This window comes from Poecilia mexicana, unplaced genomic scaffold (genome assembly GCF_051168715.1).
Source record: "Poecilia mexicana isolate PSO_F unplaced genomic scaffold, ASM5116871v1 scaffold_2, whole genome shotgun sequence".
Classification (NCBI taxonomy): domain Eukaryota; kingdom Metazoa; phylum Chordata; class Actinopteri; order Cyprinodontiformes; family Poeciliidae; genus Poecilia; species Poecilia mexicana.
In genome coordinates, this window is record NW_028263371.1 from 41,959,976 (window position 1) to 41,979,473 (window position 19,498).

At 38.0% G+C, this 19,498-nt stretch overlaps 1 protein-coding gene across 2 annotated transcripts; it reads right to left on the reverse strand.

Annotated features, from left to right (window-relative positions):
• Positions 1-1,308: 1,308 nt before the first annotated feature.
• On the reverse strand, positions 1,309-14,257 carry sp3a (sp3a transcription factor). 2 transcript variants are annotated; one of them, XM_015008538.2, is made up of 7 exons: positions 14,052-14,257; positions 13,684-13,766; positions 13,240-13,335; positions 7,149-8,391; positions 4,426-4,609; positions 4,149-4,345; positions 1,309-3,168 (listed from the first exon to the last, which is right to left on the reverse strand). In XM_015008538.2, the coding sequence occupies exons 1-7, from the start codon at positions 14,056-14,058 to the stop codon at positions 2,879-2,881; spliced, it is 2,100 nt and encodes a 699-aa protein (XP_014864024.1). In that variant the 5' UTR covers positions 14,059-14,257; the 3' UTR covers positions 1,309-2,878. The 2 variants fall into 2 exon arrangements, with proteins under 2 accessions (XP_014864024.1, XP_014864025.1); XM_015008539.2 differs by lacking the exon at positions 13,240-13,335.
• Positions 14,258-19,498: the final 5,241 nt, after the last annotated feature.

Consider the following 19,498-nt stretch of genomic DNA (forward strand, 5'->3'; position numbering starts at 1 on the left):
AAATAAAGGAATTACGGAATGAATGACTGAATGTAAATTTTCTTACTTTCCACTTATCTCGACCTGGGTAAAAACTAGAATCAAATTCCTGACAGTCCAGACTGAGCTCTGTTAACTGCAGCGTGGAAGCATGCACAACAACAAATCTACACACAGCTGCTAGAAAAATTTATATTATATTTGCTACTGATGCCGTATAACACTAAGTTGTCAGGACCGGAGACACACCTCTGGCTGTTGCATCAAACAATGCTGGGTTGTCATTCCCAAACTCCATCCTTCAGGCAAATCATCATAAAGTTTGAAGTAAAAATTTGCATGATTATAACTACATTTCCAATTAAAAAAAAAAAAAGAAAAAAAAAGATTACATTGCAGTCCTCAAAACTTAAAGGAGGAAAAAAAAAGCGTTGATTCCCAGCACTGATCGTCCCTGAGGTCTGTGTATCATAGGTTTCATTCCTGCAGGGAAGCAAAGATTATTACAATATTCAGATTACCGAGCAGGGGAAATTAATTGGACTAATTAACATACAAGTAAATGATGATACCGTTAACACATTTCATTAACTCAAACTGTCATTCTATGTTGCTGGGGCACTTGGTATTGCATTACAATGAATTTGATTCATTAAATTATGCAAATGAAAGAAATGAGAAAACAGACGAGTCCTTCCTTTTGGTGCATGATAGACCTCTTTTTCTCAAGTATTTTGTTCCAAATTAAGTGCAGATTTAAAACGCGTGCTTTTCTCACTGACCTGACGGAGCTTTTCAGAGGTGATCTTTTCGATTTTCTTCCTAAAAACCACGCATGCTAATTTGTCTTAACTCGGTTTTTGATCAACATCATGGGTAGCACTTAATATCTAATATCAAAGAATGAAAGACTCATTTTTAAAAACTCAAGACTACAGATAGTAAACGGCGGGCAAATTTGGGAACGTTTATTCATTCACCTCTCATGCCTCTGCGAGGTTTGCTGAAAGTCATGAGGCAGTGCTTTGTTCTCCCCCTGACATTTCCGTGTGACATTAACTCGCAGCTAATTGAGGGTCTGCACCTGCTGGTGGCCTCGGTGACTCCCATCTTCATCCTGGCAGCGCTGCAAGAGGATGGTCAAGGGGTCAAACATAGCTCTCATCCTGCTCCCTTAGCTGCAGTGACATCTGCTGGACTGCTACCCCAGGGTGTAGGACGCGCGGGGAAAACGAACCTCTCTTTGCAAGGAAACAGTGAAAGTGTTGAGGAAAAAAGAACTTTTGTCAACTTTTAGTTACATTAGCATGAAATAAATCACTCACAGCAGATGTTTGCACTGAGTTATATTAAAAAGGACAGAATGTTAAAATAAAGCAGAAAGGACATTGACAGGTTAACAGAAAATATCTGTATTGATGTTATACGCTGACAAATTTTTTTTTTTTTTTTTACAGAAGAGTGGAATAAAGATAAACCTTCAGTATCTAGTAAAGAACATTAATAAGCTGCAGGTTTTTATTTAGCATGTTGGAGAAAACTCCCAAAGAAGCCCGAACGGCCAAAAAAGGTGAATAGATCAAAGAGAAAGGAAAAAAAACCAAAAACGTTCCCACATCACCATTAAAATCACCACTCAGTGAGCATGTGCATTTCATTTTACAGTTTGGGATCAAACAAGAGATAAAAACATACTGTAAAATGGAAAAAAAGTGGGGAATGTTAAACATGTGAAATAAAATGACACTGCTGGGCTTAATAGAGAGTTTCCAACAAAACATTTTTTTTAAACCAAGAGGCTATAACAAGATTAAAGTGATGAAAACAGTGCTGCTGACAAGTACCACTTTCAATAATCAATCCTTGATATCATGATAGAACCAATGAAAAAAAAAAAGTTACAACTTTTGCAAAATAGTTTGTTATATATATATATATATGTATATATATAAAAACATGATTTAATACATATATTAACATGGCATGATGACAGCGTAGGGTGCTGTTTGAAAAATGAGAGACAAAAACTAAACAAAAATATGGACTGAGAAACTATGCGGGTGATTTCCTCTACTTACAGCACGCAGTCAAGTCACCCTGAGTTTGGAGTCAAATTTGGCAAATACCTCCAAAGTAAATGGCTTTTTTTTTCTTTTAATATCACAACACATCTTTTCTCCCCAAGATTTTTGTTTTTCCAAAAAAGGGTACAAAAACGTGAATTATGCAGAATGGAACAATTTTAAATTTAGATATCACAAATACACTTTCAATGTTCAAGAGGAAGTATATAAAAAAATTGATTGCTTTTCCATTCCCACTTGCTTAATGCTGTAGGTATGAATAAATTTATATATATATATTTATATAATCTGGATGAACAATAACTTTGGACGCAGGCTGACCGTTAAAAAACAATGTATAATAATAATAATAATAATAAAAATATTAAAAACAAAAGAAATCTTTGCATGGACTTAATAGATTCACTTCAGCTGCATAAAATTTGCTCTGCTGTTGGGTCTGAGTCTCTCTTGAAAAACCACTTGAAACATTATCCAATAGCAACAAAACGTGAGAATATATTTGCTTGACATAGCAATAACGTTTCCCAGAAATACATAATTGACAAATAAGTGAATTTAAACAAAGTGGCATTTAAACTACACAATATTGTACAAAATAAGGCATTTCTTTGTGTATTTACTGCAATGTCTTTTCCACCTTTTAGTCTCCACTTGCTTGTTTTTCCTCTATGGAAACTAAAGATGGGGATGGACTATTTCTGTGGTAAAATATATATTTATATTTATATAATCTAGAATTTTCCTTCAAAACTTGAATAAAAATGCAAGTTGGAGTATACAGTATGAGAGACGCAGAAGTCCGTGAGAGGAAATCACTTCATAACTTCACTGGCGGCGACCGTGGTGACGAGCTGGAGGGGGATCTCTGCGTTGGCCAGTATGTCCTGGGCGTTGTTCGAGCCCTGCTGGATGTTGGTGAGGATGAGGGTGGTTCCGCCCGCCGTGATGATGCTGTCAGAGGAGCCCGCCGACTCCATGGAGGCCACCACGGTGCCGCCAGAGTTCACGCCCTTTTTGTTCTGATGGGTCTTAATGTGCTTCGCCAGGTGGTCGCTCCGCATGAAGCGCTTGGAACATTCAGGGCAGACGAACTTTTTCTCTCCTATCAGAAAGAAACTAGAGTTAGACGCTCAATATGTCTCGGTTGTTCCACCAGATATTGGTTTCTGAACCCTTCCCGAGTTAAAACATCAGTGTTGGAATATGAACTCGTTTTCTTTGCGTTATTTGAGGTCCGAAAGCACTACGTCGTTATCGTTATTTTGACCATTTCTCATTTTCTGCAAATGAATACTAAATACATTTTTGTTTGGAATTTTGGCGACATGCTGTCAGTAGTTCATGGAATAAAGACATTTTCATTTTACTAAAACATACAAGAAGATAAATCAAAGAAACTGATCATTTTAGGTGGTCTCAATTTTTTTTCCAGAGATTTATATCCTGTGCAATAAAACTAGAAATGCACTAATGCACAGAATATTAATGTTTTACATAAACAATAGGATGACCAAGCTAGTTAACATATTATTTAACATATTATTATTAGTTTCTTTATTATTTATTTGACATTGGCTGTTATACTGTTAATTGCACTGACAGAACAAATTAAAGTTGTGTCATTTTTCCATGGTTCACCAAGGTTGTGAAGCTGTTGTTGTATTTAAGTGTGCTGTACCGATGCAGTTATCAAATTAATTTGTAATTCAGTATATTTTGTGTTCTTATGCTGAGTTTGATCTGATTGGATGCACATCACATCAGTTCATCTTCATTTGTCACTTATATTGAACACTATATATGATACATGCATACCATGCACATCTGATTCATCAGATGTGTATGGTATGCATGTAATTTAAACCCAGAACAAAATAAAGATAGTGGTAAAACAAAGACCCATGGAAAAAAAAAACAACAAGGCTATTTTCCCCTACTAGTGCCCAGTCCCGGCATTTTAGTCAACAGCGGGACAAAGCTGACATTTCTTACGTGACTCGGTTTACGAGCACAAATTAACTAATTTTACAAATTTTATGGATGTCTTCCTGCCGTGCAGAACCAAAAAAAGCGGGTCACCACCTGTGTGTGTTCTCCTGTGCCTCTGCAGCTCGTCGCTGCGTGTGAACCTCTTCCCACAGAACATCCAGCTGCAGACGAAAGGTCGCTCTCCCGAATGCCAGCGCAGGTGTGCTCGCAGGTGCGACGTTTTCCCGTACACCTTCCCACAGCCCACGATGTGGCAGATGTGCTGCTTCTTTTTCCCAGTGCTGGACCCTCTGACAAACACAGAAAGAGGCGCGTTTTAACTCAACCCGGGTCTGAGAACTGCCTGAGAGCGCAGGCCCCGTTCCCTCACCTCCCGCCCGACTCTTTGCAGTTGGGACAAGTACATGCTACTCTGCGCAGCCTCTTGCCCTCCTGACCGAGCTGGTCCTCTTCCTCTCCCAGCCTGCCGGGGAGGTGAGACAGGTCGTTGGCGTTCAGGGTCGAATCTGCGCTCAGCCAGTCTCCAGAATCCGGCTCTTCCTTTATCCGAATATCTGAAAGGGATGCGTGAAGGATGTCAGTGAACAACTCGCCGCAGCAGCTAATGTTCCACCTCATTGACTGAAAGCATTTCTAATGATAATCAATAGGCAGTTTGAATAACCAATAGCCGTTTACGTGATCCGTCTATAGCGAGAGAACTGCAACTTACTTCGTCTGTACATGGGCGATTATCAAATTGCTTATAGCTTTTAGGGGGGGAAAAAGATTGGACAGATTTGCAATGATGACGTTTCCAAACCCAAAAAACTATATAATTAAAATTATTTTTACTACTTCTATTGTGTGCTTTTCTGGTGTATAATTGCACAATTATAATGTAAATGGTTTATGAAAGTAGATAATTTTTATTATTAAGAGCAGCATTTGTGTTTTTGGGACTGTGACTTTACACGATGACTCTATATTGCAAACGAAACAAAAAAAGAAGAAGTCCACATGCGCCACCTCTATAGTTACCTTTTCATCGTTTATATGAAAAGCTCTAAGTTATGAACTAGATGTTGCCACCTTACACCAATATTTTATCTGTTCACACCAAGAGATGTTAAATGTGTTTCTGTGATATCAGAGGAAGGCAAAATACTTCCGTTTATCTGACCTTGCAAGCAAATTTTATCTTGTTGCAACAACAAATATTATATTGTTTAATTTATTAGAATAAGGGGTCATTTTGTTGATATTCCCTTGTATGGTAATTTCTGGTCCAAACTTGATGCCCAGCTTCACGGCATCATAAAACAAAGCCTTGTGCCTGCTGATGTACATTGCAGTAAAATTGCCAGTGGCATAATTACATTATTCTGCCATTAAGACAGGATCAATCAGCACTTCAAACATTTCACTAGATAAAATCACACATGAAGGGTGCCATTTGTCCCTGGGTCTCCTCTTTAGGTAAATCCCACAATTTCTCCTCTAAGTTTTAGGTCTGGGAAATGTGTTGATCTTTTCCGTGTTGATTTGTTCAAATATTCTGTGATGTCATCCTGTTGAAAGACTGAATTGTGACCGATGTCCATCTAAAATTTCCTGATGTCGTCATGAACTCTAACACACCTCCCAGCACCTTTGGAGGAGAAACAGACCCACAGCATCATACATCCTCCACCATAAGGCATGTTTCTACTAGGGGTGGTAATCTTTTACTATCTCAGGTTTTGTTTCCGATTTTGCATAATTTTTTTTTTTTATGCAAAACAATTATTTATAATGACTTCTACTGCAATCTATCGGTGTGCAAAGAACAAATTGAGACATTAAAGTATCTTATTCATGTTTTAAACATTAATCCACGATTAGATGGATTTACTTTTATGTTGCATCTACCCTGGTGCTTTAACAAAAAAAAAAAAAGCAACATTTGAGAATTTCTTAACTGAAATGAATGGACAGAACTGCACAAGTTAAATCTTGTTATTTTACACCCGTTCTTATGGAAAACAGAGTGGGATGGAAATTATGTTTTTGCTTGGATGCATTCTGTATTTACCAGACGCTTTCTAAAGAAACTAAAAACAGAAGGTAAGTTTGTCTAAAACAACCTCTTTTATATTTTGCTGATTTAAAATGGGAGACTGTTTAGTTAAATGAGTCATTGTTTCAAAGATTTATCTGCAGACATTTTGTCACACATGAGAAGCACAGGTATAATTAAGAACATCAGGGATTGTTGTTCTACTTTATTTAAATGCCCTCACATCCAATGACAGCATGACAGTTCAGTGTTGGGACCTGAAGACCAAAGTCACTAAATCATCCGTGGTCATTATTAATAGTGATCTTTACATGTAAGCTTTTATTGATGCCATGTGACATTTTTACTTGTCTTTAGAAATTAGAATCATTTAAATCACACTGAGGGGAGAAAATCTGTCAACAATTATCAGTCACAAAACAACCCTGAAAAGCTAAACTGAATAGTGAAAATAATAATAATTTAACAACAGATTCAAGTTAGACTTTAACATTCCCACAGCTTGATAACCTTAAGTATCAATATGGCAGTATTACTGCATCACACTTCAATTGACAGTTTGGACTAAATTAATTTCCCTGTTAGATCAATTAAGTATTTTTCCAATTTGCATTTGAAAAGATAAGATGATATGCTTTCTAAATCTAGTAGTACTTTTTAACTAAATATGATTTTTGTGCAAAAACTGACACTCTGAGCATTTTGTCCCTTACAGAGCACCTCAAGCAGCTGCCAGTTCCTGCTATTAAGTTAGAACCCATCAACACCTCTTACCAGGGGTGGCTGAACACTCCTGCTGACTCAAATCATTTTTTTTCTCTCAAGACAACTTGGAAATATTTTAGTTAATAACTCCCAACGAACAGTAACCAAACACATTTGTACATGGATAAAGATACCATTTTTTGATACACTACAGCTAGGCTACTGAAAAAACATTTTAATGCAGCATTAATTGTAGGTAAACCCATGACAAGGTTTTTTTTTTTATTATTATTACTGAAGAGGATTTTTATCTACAATGTTTAGTAATATAAAACAAAGATCTGCTGTACCTCCTGGGGTTTCTGCGTCTCCTCCTCCTTCCTGTTGGGCCACTGAGTTGACCGTCACCGTCTGCAGGTTTGGGATCTGACCGGCACCGATGCTGCCCAGAGACAGGGTCTGAACTGGTGCCAGGGTTATTTGCTGGGGGGGTGATGTCGGCAGCTGGAGGTTCTGGAGATTCTGCACTCCCTGTACCTGAAAGGTCTGCCATTGTATCTGACCCGATGGGGTGACCGTCTGAGCTTGAATAATGAAGGTTCCCGGGTTGATGAGCTGGACATTTTGCAAGTTCTGTCCCCCTGCAGCGATGGACTGAACCATCTGGCCGTTGGTGGTCTGAATGGGCACCTGTTGCAGCTGGATGAGGGGCTGAGCGGAGGAAACCTGGACATTCTGCTCCTGATTCTGCTGGAGGAAGCTTTCTTGGAGAGCAGCGCTGGAGTCTGCTTGCTCTGCAGCCACCGATTGTAACGAAGGATCTTGCGTCTGGAGACCGGCTTCGTTTGCTGGAACGTGTAGCTGAGAGGAAGACGTTGGCACAAATATCTCAGTATTTGCATTCGAGTTATGTCCCGGTAGTGTCTGTGAGAGGTGATCATCTGTCTTGTTCAAACTCTCCGAGTTATCTCCCGGTTGGTTCGCCATAATCAGCTGGCCGTCAGCAGTGACTCCCGTTGCTATAGTCTGAGCGCCCGACAGGCCAAGGGAGTCCAAGTCAACACTGTTAATAGGAAGAAAAGTAATGTTCCCGGGCAGACCCACAGGCACGTTGGTAACAACCTGGCCCTGGTTGTTAAAAGTGGAACCGCCAAATGACACCCCTTGGATCTGCTGGACGCTGCCAGTCTGTGAAATGAGGTTTTGGTTGTTAAGGATGTTTGCAGACGACGCCACATTGAGACTCTGGCTACCATCGGGCAGGATCTGAATCTGCCCTGTGGCGTCCTGAGTCAGAGTTGGTCCCTCCACACCGGACGTGGAGAAGCTCAGCTGTCCATCTGCTGTCTGGATCTGAGGAATCACTTGGTACTGAATGTTAGGCACTGAATTGGCAGAGGAGGCGTCTGTGCCAGACGCCACAAAGATTGGCTGACTCTGTAAGTTTTGGAGGGGAAGAACGTACTGTCCATTTGATGTTAATATTCCTTGACTCTGAATCTGTATTATTCCAGAATCATCTTTTGCTGCTGATGTGGGAGTTAGCACTTCCCATTTCTCAGTCCCAGTAAGCTGAGAAGAAGGCTCTGATGCCTGAGGAAAGAAAAGAAATGAAAAGGTCAGTACAGTTTTTAAAAATGTTCTCTCATGCCATTAAGCAACGAAGCAAAATCAGCGGCAGAAATTTGAAGACCACACCCCGAATTAGCCAGAAATCTTTGCTGACCATCATCAGTTTGACTTTCATCTTCATTTGTTGCATAATCTGCTAATTTACCAAATTTTATGTCAATAGATGTTTCCTTTCTCTTCAGAACTGCCTTAATACTTAATGGCATAAATCCACCAAGGTGGCAGAAACATCCCTCCGAAATTGTAGTCAATATTGACATAATAGCTTCAAGCAGTTGGTGCTAACTAACAAACCAATCATGTTCAAGGGACCAGTTTGAGATGATTGAGCTTTGTAAGGTGATGAATTATCTAAATGGAAGTAGCCATTGGAAGATGAGGACATCATGGACATGGTCAGCAATAATTAGCTGGTAAGTTGTTGTGCTTTAGCAATGCCGAAGTAGCTCCAAGGGACTGGAAGCGTGTCCAAATAATCTACCCCACACCATTATACCACCACCAGCAGCAGCAGCACCCTGAAGCATTGATTTAAGGCAGAATGAATTATGCTTGTACTATCCTATCGCAGGCATTTTATTTTTTTTACAAATTGCCACTGCGGTGTGTTAAGAGATGTATCTGATACTTGCATTGTAATAACTGAGCTACTGCTGTCTTTCATGTTAAGCCATTCAGCCAATTTCCCTCTGAGATCAACAGGACAGTCTCTATTTAACAAAACAACTGTGACTGTATATTTCCTCTTTTGGACCCGTCACTGCCAACTGGAGATTTAGCTATTCATGAAAATCCTTCCACATTCAAGTCACTTAAATCTCCTCTCTTCCTTATTCTGATGACTGATTTTAACTTCAGTAAGACGTCTTCACCATATCTAGATGCCATGCAGTTGGCCGATTCATGATTTGTGTTAATAAGCAATGTTCACCTAATAAAGTGGGTTGCGAGTGTATATTGGCACACAAAAGCATAAACCAGAACATCTAAAATACTACAGCCTATTAAAAATAGCATCCAAGCTGTCCTAGGCCATGTTTTACATTAATATTACAATGAGGATCGCATGTGTGCAGTTTTGTGTTATTCAATAAAACCAATTTCTGTCAAACAACATACAAACTTGACTCTTCTCACTTGTCTAGATAGTTGACCTTCTTCCAGTGCTGGAAGAACTATTTCAGCTTAGTTCTTCCAGCACTAAGCTGAAATATCCCTGCTGCTGCTCCCCTGACCAGAACAGTGAGGTGGGAATGTGAAAATCTGCCAACACGATGAATACATTCAGACAAAAACATAAGCGACTTGTAGCCGACAAGACAAATGCAAATGTTTTGTTGGGAGGAACTTTCCCCGTAAAGCAGACAGGGAAAAACATACATCCCAAATGATGCCACATGGTAATCTTTAGAGCATTAAGCGAAGGCAACTGGATTTCTTTTAAAACATGACCATCCTGAAGATGTTTCACCTCCAATCCAAAAGGCTTCTTTGGTCTGAAACTTAAGCTGGACGTATTGGACTTACAAATCAGGCTTAAATAGTAACAATCACATTGATTGGGCAAAACACTAACAAGGCCATCGAGGTCATGTGAAACTCTGACAATGCCCTCTATTCAACTCTAACAAGGCCCAACAATGTCAACATGAGCAACATTTTCATCATGTGTCTCAAGGTGTACATTTCTGTGAAACTGCCCAGGGGATACCAGTCAAGGCACCACTGTAGATGTTAGGAAGATGGGACCTGAGTCCATTTCCTCTGGTCAAGGCTGGTTTTTCATATTTCACATAAATGGCTTTTTTCACTCTCCTCTCAAACTAAATGTGTTCCCTGTCCAAAATATGTAGGTACAGAGAGAAAACCATCAACATCACTGGGGACTTAACAGGAACATCAGTGTCATTGACTCTTACATTCAATGGAGGGTAGAGTCAGAGCATCATGTGACCTTGATGGCCTTGTCAGTGATAACAGTGAGGGGTGAAATGTTTAAGATAACAAGAGAAGTCCAGTTGCATTCACCGAACATTAAAGACTAAAGTCCAGGATGACTGACAATCTACACAAATGATGCCACATGCTAGTTTTCCTAGAAAAGTAATTTCTAATATGAGCTAAAATTATGACCATGTTTTCTACACTACACTCCCTGTTTAAGATTTATTCATAGGAAATATTTGTTTATATTTAAATGATAGGCAAATAGGTAGTAAAGTCAGGTAGCACGAATACGTTCAAAATTGATTAAAAATCCAAACTGTGTAGGTTGATAGTTTGCAAGCACAGGAGGAAATCTTTAAAGATGTCCCAAGAAACTACCTCCTGTGACACAAAGTGGTCAAACACTGCTGCCAATATCAGCTCCCCACTGTCTTTACAGTGGCCTGTATTGACTTTACTATCAAGGTTGATGATAATGTCAACATGAGTCTATAAAATGCTAATTAGTAGAGTAAATTTAATCTAAAGTGAACAGAGGTCTACATTTGAATAAGCACTGTTAGAGAAAATAATCTACACTGACTAGCAAATTGTAAATTCTAATGCTGTAAAAATGTTTTATAATAAATATTTGGTCAATGAAACTTAAAAAAAGCAGTTGTGTAACAAATAAAATGTGAAGCAGGCTGTTTATCTCTTTTTCTGACTTTTTCTGATATGATTTTATAACAGTTTAAAATATTTAGTATATTTATTGTGACAATTAAGACCTAATTTTCCTATCTTTTCAAGGGGTGTTTTTCAGATGTGGTGCCAATGTCATATTTTAAAAGATATCCTTTTGAGGAACTAAAATCACCCAGTGCAAATGTTAAAAACATCACTAAGTTTGCATCCTAAGTATCAATGATATGAAGTCCAGACAGGCTCAATAAGTCTCTTACAGCTGCTTTAAAGGGTGTTATTTCCTTGGCATTAGATGTGAGAAATTGGTTCTCAAACTTGAATAGTAGCATGAGGGAACCAGAAAATAGGAAGAGCTTTGATGGCTTTCTCTAAACTGATCATCAAATCTAAATATGTATAAATGTTTTAAAACTTCTAAAATAAACTACATTTTAACTATTCTAATGTAAAGAAAACACGACAAGCTGTTTAATCCTTATTTGTGTTTGTAGGACTAAAGAAAATCTCAGCAGTAACTAGAAAATAATAACCACAAAAGCAAAAAAAAAAGTTAACAGAAAATGTTAAAACACAATCTGTATAATATTTTTAGCTGCTTATAGAGCTGCAGCACTTCTAGTCCACATCTGGAAGAGATGTTATAATAAAGTGTAAAACAAAAAAAAATTTGTATGAAGCAACTTGGATGCTTCACATATAAGACACCTAGCAGTCATGATTTAAAGGAACTAAGACACACATTTCATATAAAATGGTGTGCATCATTGCACTTCTACCATAGTCTGAAAAATGTTTGATAAATGATTAGAGGTAAATATGTTGTAATTTTCTGGTGCAGTAAACAGTTGACCCTTGGCATTGTGGGTCGTATGACATACAACCATGTCCAAAATTAAAAAGTAACGTCACTTTGAGTTTTAAAGTTAGACCTATAAAAATATAGAAAAAATAATAAACTGCTTGCTCTGGTTGTTGGCAGATATACAGGTGCTTCAAAAGCTAAAAGAGCCAAATCTGTCTTCATTGTAAACATGAGGAAAATGTAGGATTCTTTTACACATTTGGACAGAAGTAAAGCAACGCATGGGGAATAGACAACAAAGTTTTACTCCATACTCCTAACAACCAGAGAAACCTAAGTCACTGCAACACTTTTTGTGGGATCTTATCAAAAGGATTGAGAACCACGGGACTGTGTCAAAAAAAGGCTTTAGCCGTTCTGCCGTAATGATATTTTAAAACCCCTGTACACTGCGTTAATGGTAACTACCCATAATAGTTATTACGGCTGGACTTTCTGTGGTTTGGGTGATAAATGCAGATGCTCTGCAAAAGAGCAGCTTTTGCAAGCACATTATAATAAATATGCCAGGGCACATTTATTATATCATAATGGAATGTTGTGATGAGGATATCAGTTATGATCAAACCAAATGTTCTATTTCTTTCTGTTTATTGTTCATCATCCAAAAAAAGACAGAAAGAAGGAAATCCCCAATTTTTGCCTTCCTTGATCAATAAATCTATATCAACTGTAGGCATCAAGGGCACCTGGATGCATCACCCATGTGGCCAAATATACTATTGGCATGCAGAGCTCCAAAATAAATTAGAAGCAAATTAAGCTAATCAGTTAATAATACAACACTGCAACCCCAGCAGCACTTGGTGCACATCAGTACTGTAGTGATGGCTGTAACTTGACACATCTTGCATACCTACTTTAAACAGACTTTTTTAGTATAAAATTTGCAATCATAACCTTGATACTTGTAACCAATCGATGACAAATAGTCATTGATTGGTTGAGCTAGATTTTCTCACAGCTGATACTAAAATGCAGTTGCTTTGTAATGTGGCTTTTTAGTAACAGTAAATGCTACTGAGATGTTATTGAATTTTGCCAACATCAGTGGCAGGATTTTCTACATCTTTTTATCATCATGCCATAACGAGGGATCCTAAAACCTACATCTACATAGTAAGCTATTAACTTAGCATTACAAACGATTTAACAAGCGACTTTGCACTTAGTGATATTGCAATGATTTGATATGTTATGCAGCTCTACTTTGAAAAAGCTTATCTAGCGCCCACCACCAGTTTTGAAGAGCAGCGACTGAGCGACTCACTCCAGCTAACACTGAACCAGATGTAGCAGAGGTGCTGACTTACCACATCAGCTGCAGCACCTCTGTTCACCTCTGACGATGGCGACTCAACCTGAGTGCAGGTCGTTGCTAGCAGGTCGAGGGGAGATGGCTGAGCGTCCTACCCCACAACGGGGCAGTTTAGGGGGAAGAAAGTGGGTGGCCATTAGTCAGGGCCACACAGACAGTGACTCATTGCTTAAGAATGAAATGGACTTCATTGTCCCAATATTGAGCCCCTCAGGCAGCACCTGGGTCCAATCCAGAACCGGTTTAAGCCTTAGGGGAGTTTACAATCTTTCCCAGTATTAATAAAGGAGGCGGGATTCATGAGGAGTGTTGCCTGAGAGGTTCAAACGAGGGTATGAGACCCCCCTCAGTTCCAAGTTTGAAATGTCCGAACTTCAGTACTCATATCTCGGGTGACAAGACCGCACTAAGCGGTCAAAAAACAAGAGTGAAACCTTACCTGATTGCCCCTGCCTTCATCCTGCTGGATAAAACTGCCCTGACCGCCGTCCATTTCATCCGGTTTCAGCGGCTGTTCTGGGGCTAGGAGGTGAAAATAAACTGGAGGTTAGCTCTGTAAAACAGCAGCTGTTGCTAATGTTAGCTGTACATACCTGGCAATTACAAAGACGACTTAAAGTGTCGGTGAACAAGTAAGCAAAAACACCAACACGTTAACCGGCATTAGACAGAACTATCATTGAAAAAACTACTTAACTGCTCAGGTATACAGCGATGATTAGCTGTATCACAAATGAGCATCACTGCTAGCCCGAGTTAGCTAGTTAGCTTCCGTAGGGTGAAGAATAATAACAAAAACAAACATACCAGTCATTCCGTGACTTGTCTTTAAACGGAAAGTCTTGATAGTCACAAGGTACTGGGCATATTGAGCTGATTAAACTGATTGCATACGCGCAGAAATAGATGATAACTGACTGATTTATTTCTGTTTTGATTGACGGGCGGTAGGTTACACAAAGGGTGGGGCCTCCACTGTTGACTGCGCCACATACAGGAAGTCCCACCCCTCTACCGAAAGCTGATTGGCTGTTCATTCTCTTCAAACAAGTACCATTGGCCACGCTTAATGTCAGTTATTCTTTGTTGGATTCATATGTTCAGCATTCAAGTGTAGGTGGCAGTGAAGATGGAAGTAACACTGTTTACCTTTTAGATACGTTCTTCTACCACACATTGCTCATTATTGAAAAAAAAAAGGAATGCTGAAAAGATTATAATGCAATTGTACTGAATAATCCTTTCTTAGTAAGAAAATTGATCAACATCTGACATGCAAACAAACAAAACACATAGGCACAAAATGTAAACAATAAAAACCCTCAAATGAAAGTAGAAGTTATTAGGTTGTGACAAAAATAGGAACTCTACATCCTGAAATTTATTGAGATAAAGCGTTCTTGCAAACATTTTTATATTTTATTTGTGCAGGAAATGCTAGAATCTGTGCAGAGAAGCACTACAGAAATACAAACAATTTCTTCTGGTTGGTTGGGAGCAGTGCTGGTTGATTTCCCATTGGTAGGCTAAATAGTACTTTATTTGGGTTTTGATCAGGTATAAAGACATCTTGTGATGTGTGTCACACTTTTTCATTTTTAGTTATTCTGTATCAAATCATTGTGCTGTGTTATGACAAAAGTATTGATAACCCTGGAACTCTTTTTCATTTTGCTCTAAGACGTTTGTTGACTTGTCATAGCCAAAAACATGCCAGAGATTGCTCTGGCATGTTTTAATAGCTGCGACCTCTCAGCGAACATGCATGGATATCTGTTTCCGGAAAGACTGGCCACTGTCTTGAATGTTTTCCCACTTGTGAATAATCTGTCTCACTGCAAAAAGATTGTCTGGGAATTGTTTGCAAATTGCCTTATAACCCCTGCCAGATTGATGTGCAGCAGAAATTGCTTCTCTATGATCGGTGTTGATGTTTTTTCTCCTCAACATTGCATGAACACAAACCTTCATGCTGTAGTTCAGAAAAGTCTCCATATTTCTTCTATTCCTTGACCATTTTTTGATTAGCAGTTCCTAAGTGTGTGTGTTCTTGCTTTTTTTTTTTTTTTTTAGGTTCTCTAATTGAAAATATGGTTTCAAATGTCATGTTTTTGTGCATCTGAAGTGACTTACTCATTGTGTGATGTGGTGAATAACTAATAGAACTGAACCAATATGACTCAGCTACTCATTTGTCAAAGTCTAAAATCTGAATACTTTAATGTGGTAATGCAATGTTTCTATGCCCATTTATTTTAATGAAGTGTTTGTTTCATTTAGCTGAAAAAAGAGAATATTGTTCACAGATAAAGTTACCTAATAAGGTTTGCTCAAGAAACAGTTCATGTAACCCCAGTGATTGAAACTGATATGTTTTTTTTTTTAAAGATTTACTTATGAATGTGTGTATTCTTCCGTAATAATTTGAAGTCATGTTAATTTATTAGATGTTTTTTTTTTACATATAGGAGTTTTTTCCTCAATATCTTTAGAAAAATACACAGACAAGACAGGACCAGAGTTTGTATTTGACTTGATTTCTTCCCCTCCATCTGACTGTGCAGATTACGACATTGTGAAAGTGCATTGAAATGAGGGCCTGCATGCTATTGTATCTGCTCCATGGCTGTGATGCTATCAGGACCCCACTTCTGAGTATTATTTGTGGTGTGTCAGTTCCTCACAGTGCGCGACCGCAGTGAGGCTATTTCTTTCCAACCTTCAATTCAAACTTGGCCCATTACAGCCAGACTACAAAAGCACTTTCCGTGCACTCAGGAGCTCACGGTGGTGAATGGTGGATATTTCCAATCACTCTGCTGTCAATCCAAGTGTCAGGTAAACACAGGCCAATGGAAACAGCTTTAGAAAACCTTGCAGCTATGTCTGCCTTGCTCCAGGAGTCCTTGGAAATATATCAACAATTTCTGCAAAGACCTCCAAGTTAAAGGGAAAAGTTGAATATCCTAAAAGCAATACAAATGCAACTCGGTGATGGACGCAGTGGTCTTCACAGACGTGTAACTTTGACCATGTTTGTTTTCAGAGCTGGATAAGTGTTGTCTCCAAGCTGGAGCTGCAAACAAAAGAAATGAGAATGCATTGAAAGATCTTGTATTCACCTCATGAGAGGAATCTGAAGTCGACAGAGTTATTTCTGTGCTGGAGATTCTGTGCCAAGACATGGCAATCCACCTAACAGACAGACTGGACAAAGTGAGCATTAATTAGGGAAGTATGTCAGGAGGCCCGCTGAAGCCACTGCCTAGATCCACAGGTCAGGTATTAGAATGTGTTAACAGACTAACTGTATGTTTGAGCTTTGCAAATGTGATGTTTATGGAAACAAAATTCAACCAGAAAGAAAAGAAAACTGTTTAATTGACCTAGTCAAAGTCTGACCTAAATCCTTTTGGGGCTCCTTTTTTTTCTTTTTTGCAAAATTGAACCTGGTACAACATCAAGAGAGACAGAATATAAAATGTTTGCTACAGACATGACTGAATGTACTGAAACAAACAGGACATTCAGAGAATGCTGGTTAAAGACCACAGCATTAAGGAGTTTGTATTACACAAAACTATTACACAAAAAATGTTGAAACATATAAGGAAGTCAAGTCTTAACTGACTAAAATGTAATCACAACATGTAAATGTAAAAACCCAGAAGAATAAGTTAAATGTATAATAATATTTCATGCAAAAGGGCAACACACAAAACATACAACATTTTTTGTTTGTGGTCTGAAAACCCAACTGCAGCTGATAAAAGCTGTTAATAGCTGCGTCCACAAATAGAAGGGTTAAAATTTCAAGAACAACACTGTGATGTCAGAGATTGCATAGTTTGTTTTCAGCAACATGCTCTGTATAATTGGATTGAAAATCATGAGTAAATTACACTTCCATTAAAGCACTATTTATTGAAGCTTCTTTGTTGGTCATTTATGCAACATTTTTTGCATGAATTACAAAACAATAACAGTCATAAAAATGGCCCTGTCAGCTGCTTAAACCTGTGATCCGAAGGAAGCAAAATTCTGCAAAACCTAACAAAGAACAAAAAATGGGCAGTAACTGTTCATCAGTCAGGACCATGAGATCCTAAATAGTTATAAAATTGAATTCAAAGATGTGATGAAGCACAGAAAATATGTTTGAATACAACTAATAAATTACTTTATGCTTATCTCGAAGTTCACATTTTTCATCTTTAATATCTGTTGTTTTTGAACAAAAATTAATTATGTGTTACGCCGTGTTACTATTTTCAATTAATTGATCTAACTTTCCCAAAGATATAAAGAGTTTCTTTGAGGATAAGTGATGCATGTTGGAAAAAACGACTAAAAAATATATCTTTCTATAAGATAAATATTCATTATATATCATTCGGCTACATTACTAAGAACTTTGGCCTTGTCATGTTAGTAAAGATTTGTCATTATCGTTATCTGTAAAGCGTTTCTAATTGTGCTGACAATCATAAAGAGTTTAGCATGTGTGCTCAAGGCCTCATGTGGCAGGAAGGGCTGGAATTAGACAGATATCCTCTCAATTGGCAGGCGATGATTCTTTCTGCTAACCACAGCTTTAGAATGAGATAAGAAAAGATAAACATTGTCATTAAATGAACAATTGGCAATTGTCAGACAATTAAAATATGCTGTGCAGAGGTTTAAAGTATGAAAAATTAAGGGTTCTAATAGTTTTAAACAAATTAAGGAGCAAATAGATATAAATATATATTATATTTATATAGTGTAAATATTATTATATATTTTTTGAAATTTACTATATTAGTTTGTCCAGTCCTCTTTAACAGTCCATCAGGGCCTCCAGCATACTGTAGATGTTCAGCTACCCTGATCTCAACTTTTAAATGTATAATTTTTTTAAGTATCATTTAAATAATAATCTTTACTGCTGAACCAGATTTTATCCTCTCGGATCGCAATGGCTGGATTAATATGCACTTGGTTGTACATTTACAGATATTGAAGTTGCTGCTGTATTTTGTGTTTTAGCACAATAGCAGAGATGGCTTATCTGAACTAATAATGGGAAGTTAGCGCACTAGAAAAGCCATATTATGCTTAATATGCATGTTTTATGCAATAGGATAAGTTTATAAGGGTATGTTAAAATAACACACATCTCTCACTCATTTACTGGCATTTAGCAAACAGACACAACTTCTATGGATGTGCTGACATTGTATAACTGTGGTGTAAAATGACTTGAGTCACAATCAAGAGTTTAAAAATACCCCACTTTCTAACTTATATATATAAGTTAGAAAAGTTAGATGTCACCTGCTTAAGTTATGAACTAAGTAATTAATTAGGTTATTTTTCATAATTAATGTAAGTACTACAGTCTAATTATAGCTTAATAACATTTCAGATTAATGGACTAAAACTTGGAGAAATACTCAGTGAATAATATTAATGATAAATAGTTTTTGGTTAAACACTGGTGACAAAATATAGAAAATAAACAGCAAAAAGTAGAAACTAAACTTCAGTGTAAAATCTAATGACGCCTTGCGAAGCTCAGCTGTTTATGTCATTCCTTTCACTCAGCACTGCATCAACAAAGTGTCATCCTCTTGACAGCGTGAACAATAAATCAAAGCAGTTCGCTGTATCATGGTGGTACAACATAAGGGAGGGGAAACTGCTGCATAAGCCCTCCTATATGGACATTTTACTGTTATTTTTGTCACATCATGGTGCCATTTTGACTATGCGCAGCATATAGTGTCAGGCAGGAAATCACACAATAACAACAATTACAACATGGCTTTTATTGTCATCCAAAATAGAGATAATTTCTTCTTTGTAATGATACACTGCAGTGTGTTTGCTACAACCATCAGATTTCCCAACACAATCCCCTGTGCATAGTTACAGCTCTGAAAAATGCCGCATGTTTATCTGTTAAAACTCATACATCCTTTTTTATTTATTTTTTATTCTTCAAAGGCTGTTGGTGAGAGTGTAGCGTGATTTACGACAGCAGGCCGCAGTCTATTTTGCTGGGTGTGTGTTTTAAAAGCGAGCTTTCCACTCTTTGCTCTTTTTGGTTTGATGCCACTGTGGTTTGCTTCGGGCCAGAGTGGCACCACTTGATTGATGGCACTGACAGAAGATTTCTTGCAGAGATTCTGTCACGTTTCCTGGTTTATGAGTCCTGCAGCGCGGCTTTTTCAAATCCACCTGATAATGACCACGGACGGCAACGTGCACGC

Bases quoted from the DNA above. Each gene is read 5' to 3' on its own strand.
- sp3a (XM_015008538.2), bottom strand. The intron at 4,610-7,148 runs GTACAGCAGATC...CATCCCTTTCAG, and splicing joins AGACGCAGAAACCCCAGGAG to ATATTCGGATAAAGGAAGAG. The intron at 3,169-4,148 runs GTGGTGACCCGC...TCTTTCTGATAG, and splicing joins GCACAGGAGAACACACACAG to GAGAGAAAAAGTTCGTCTGC.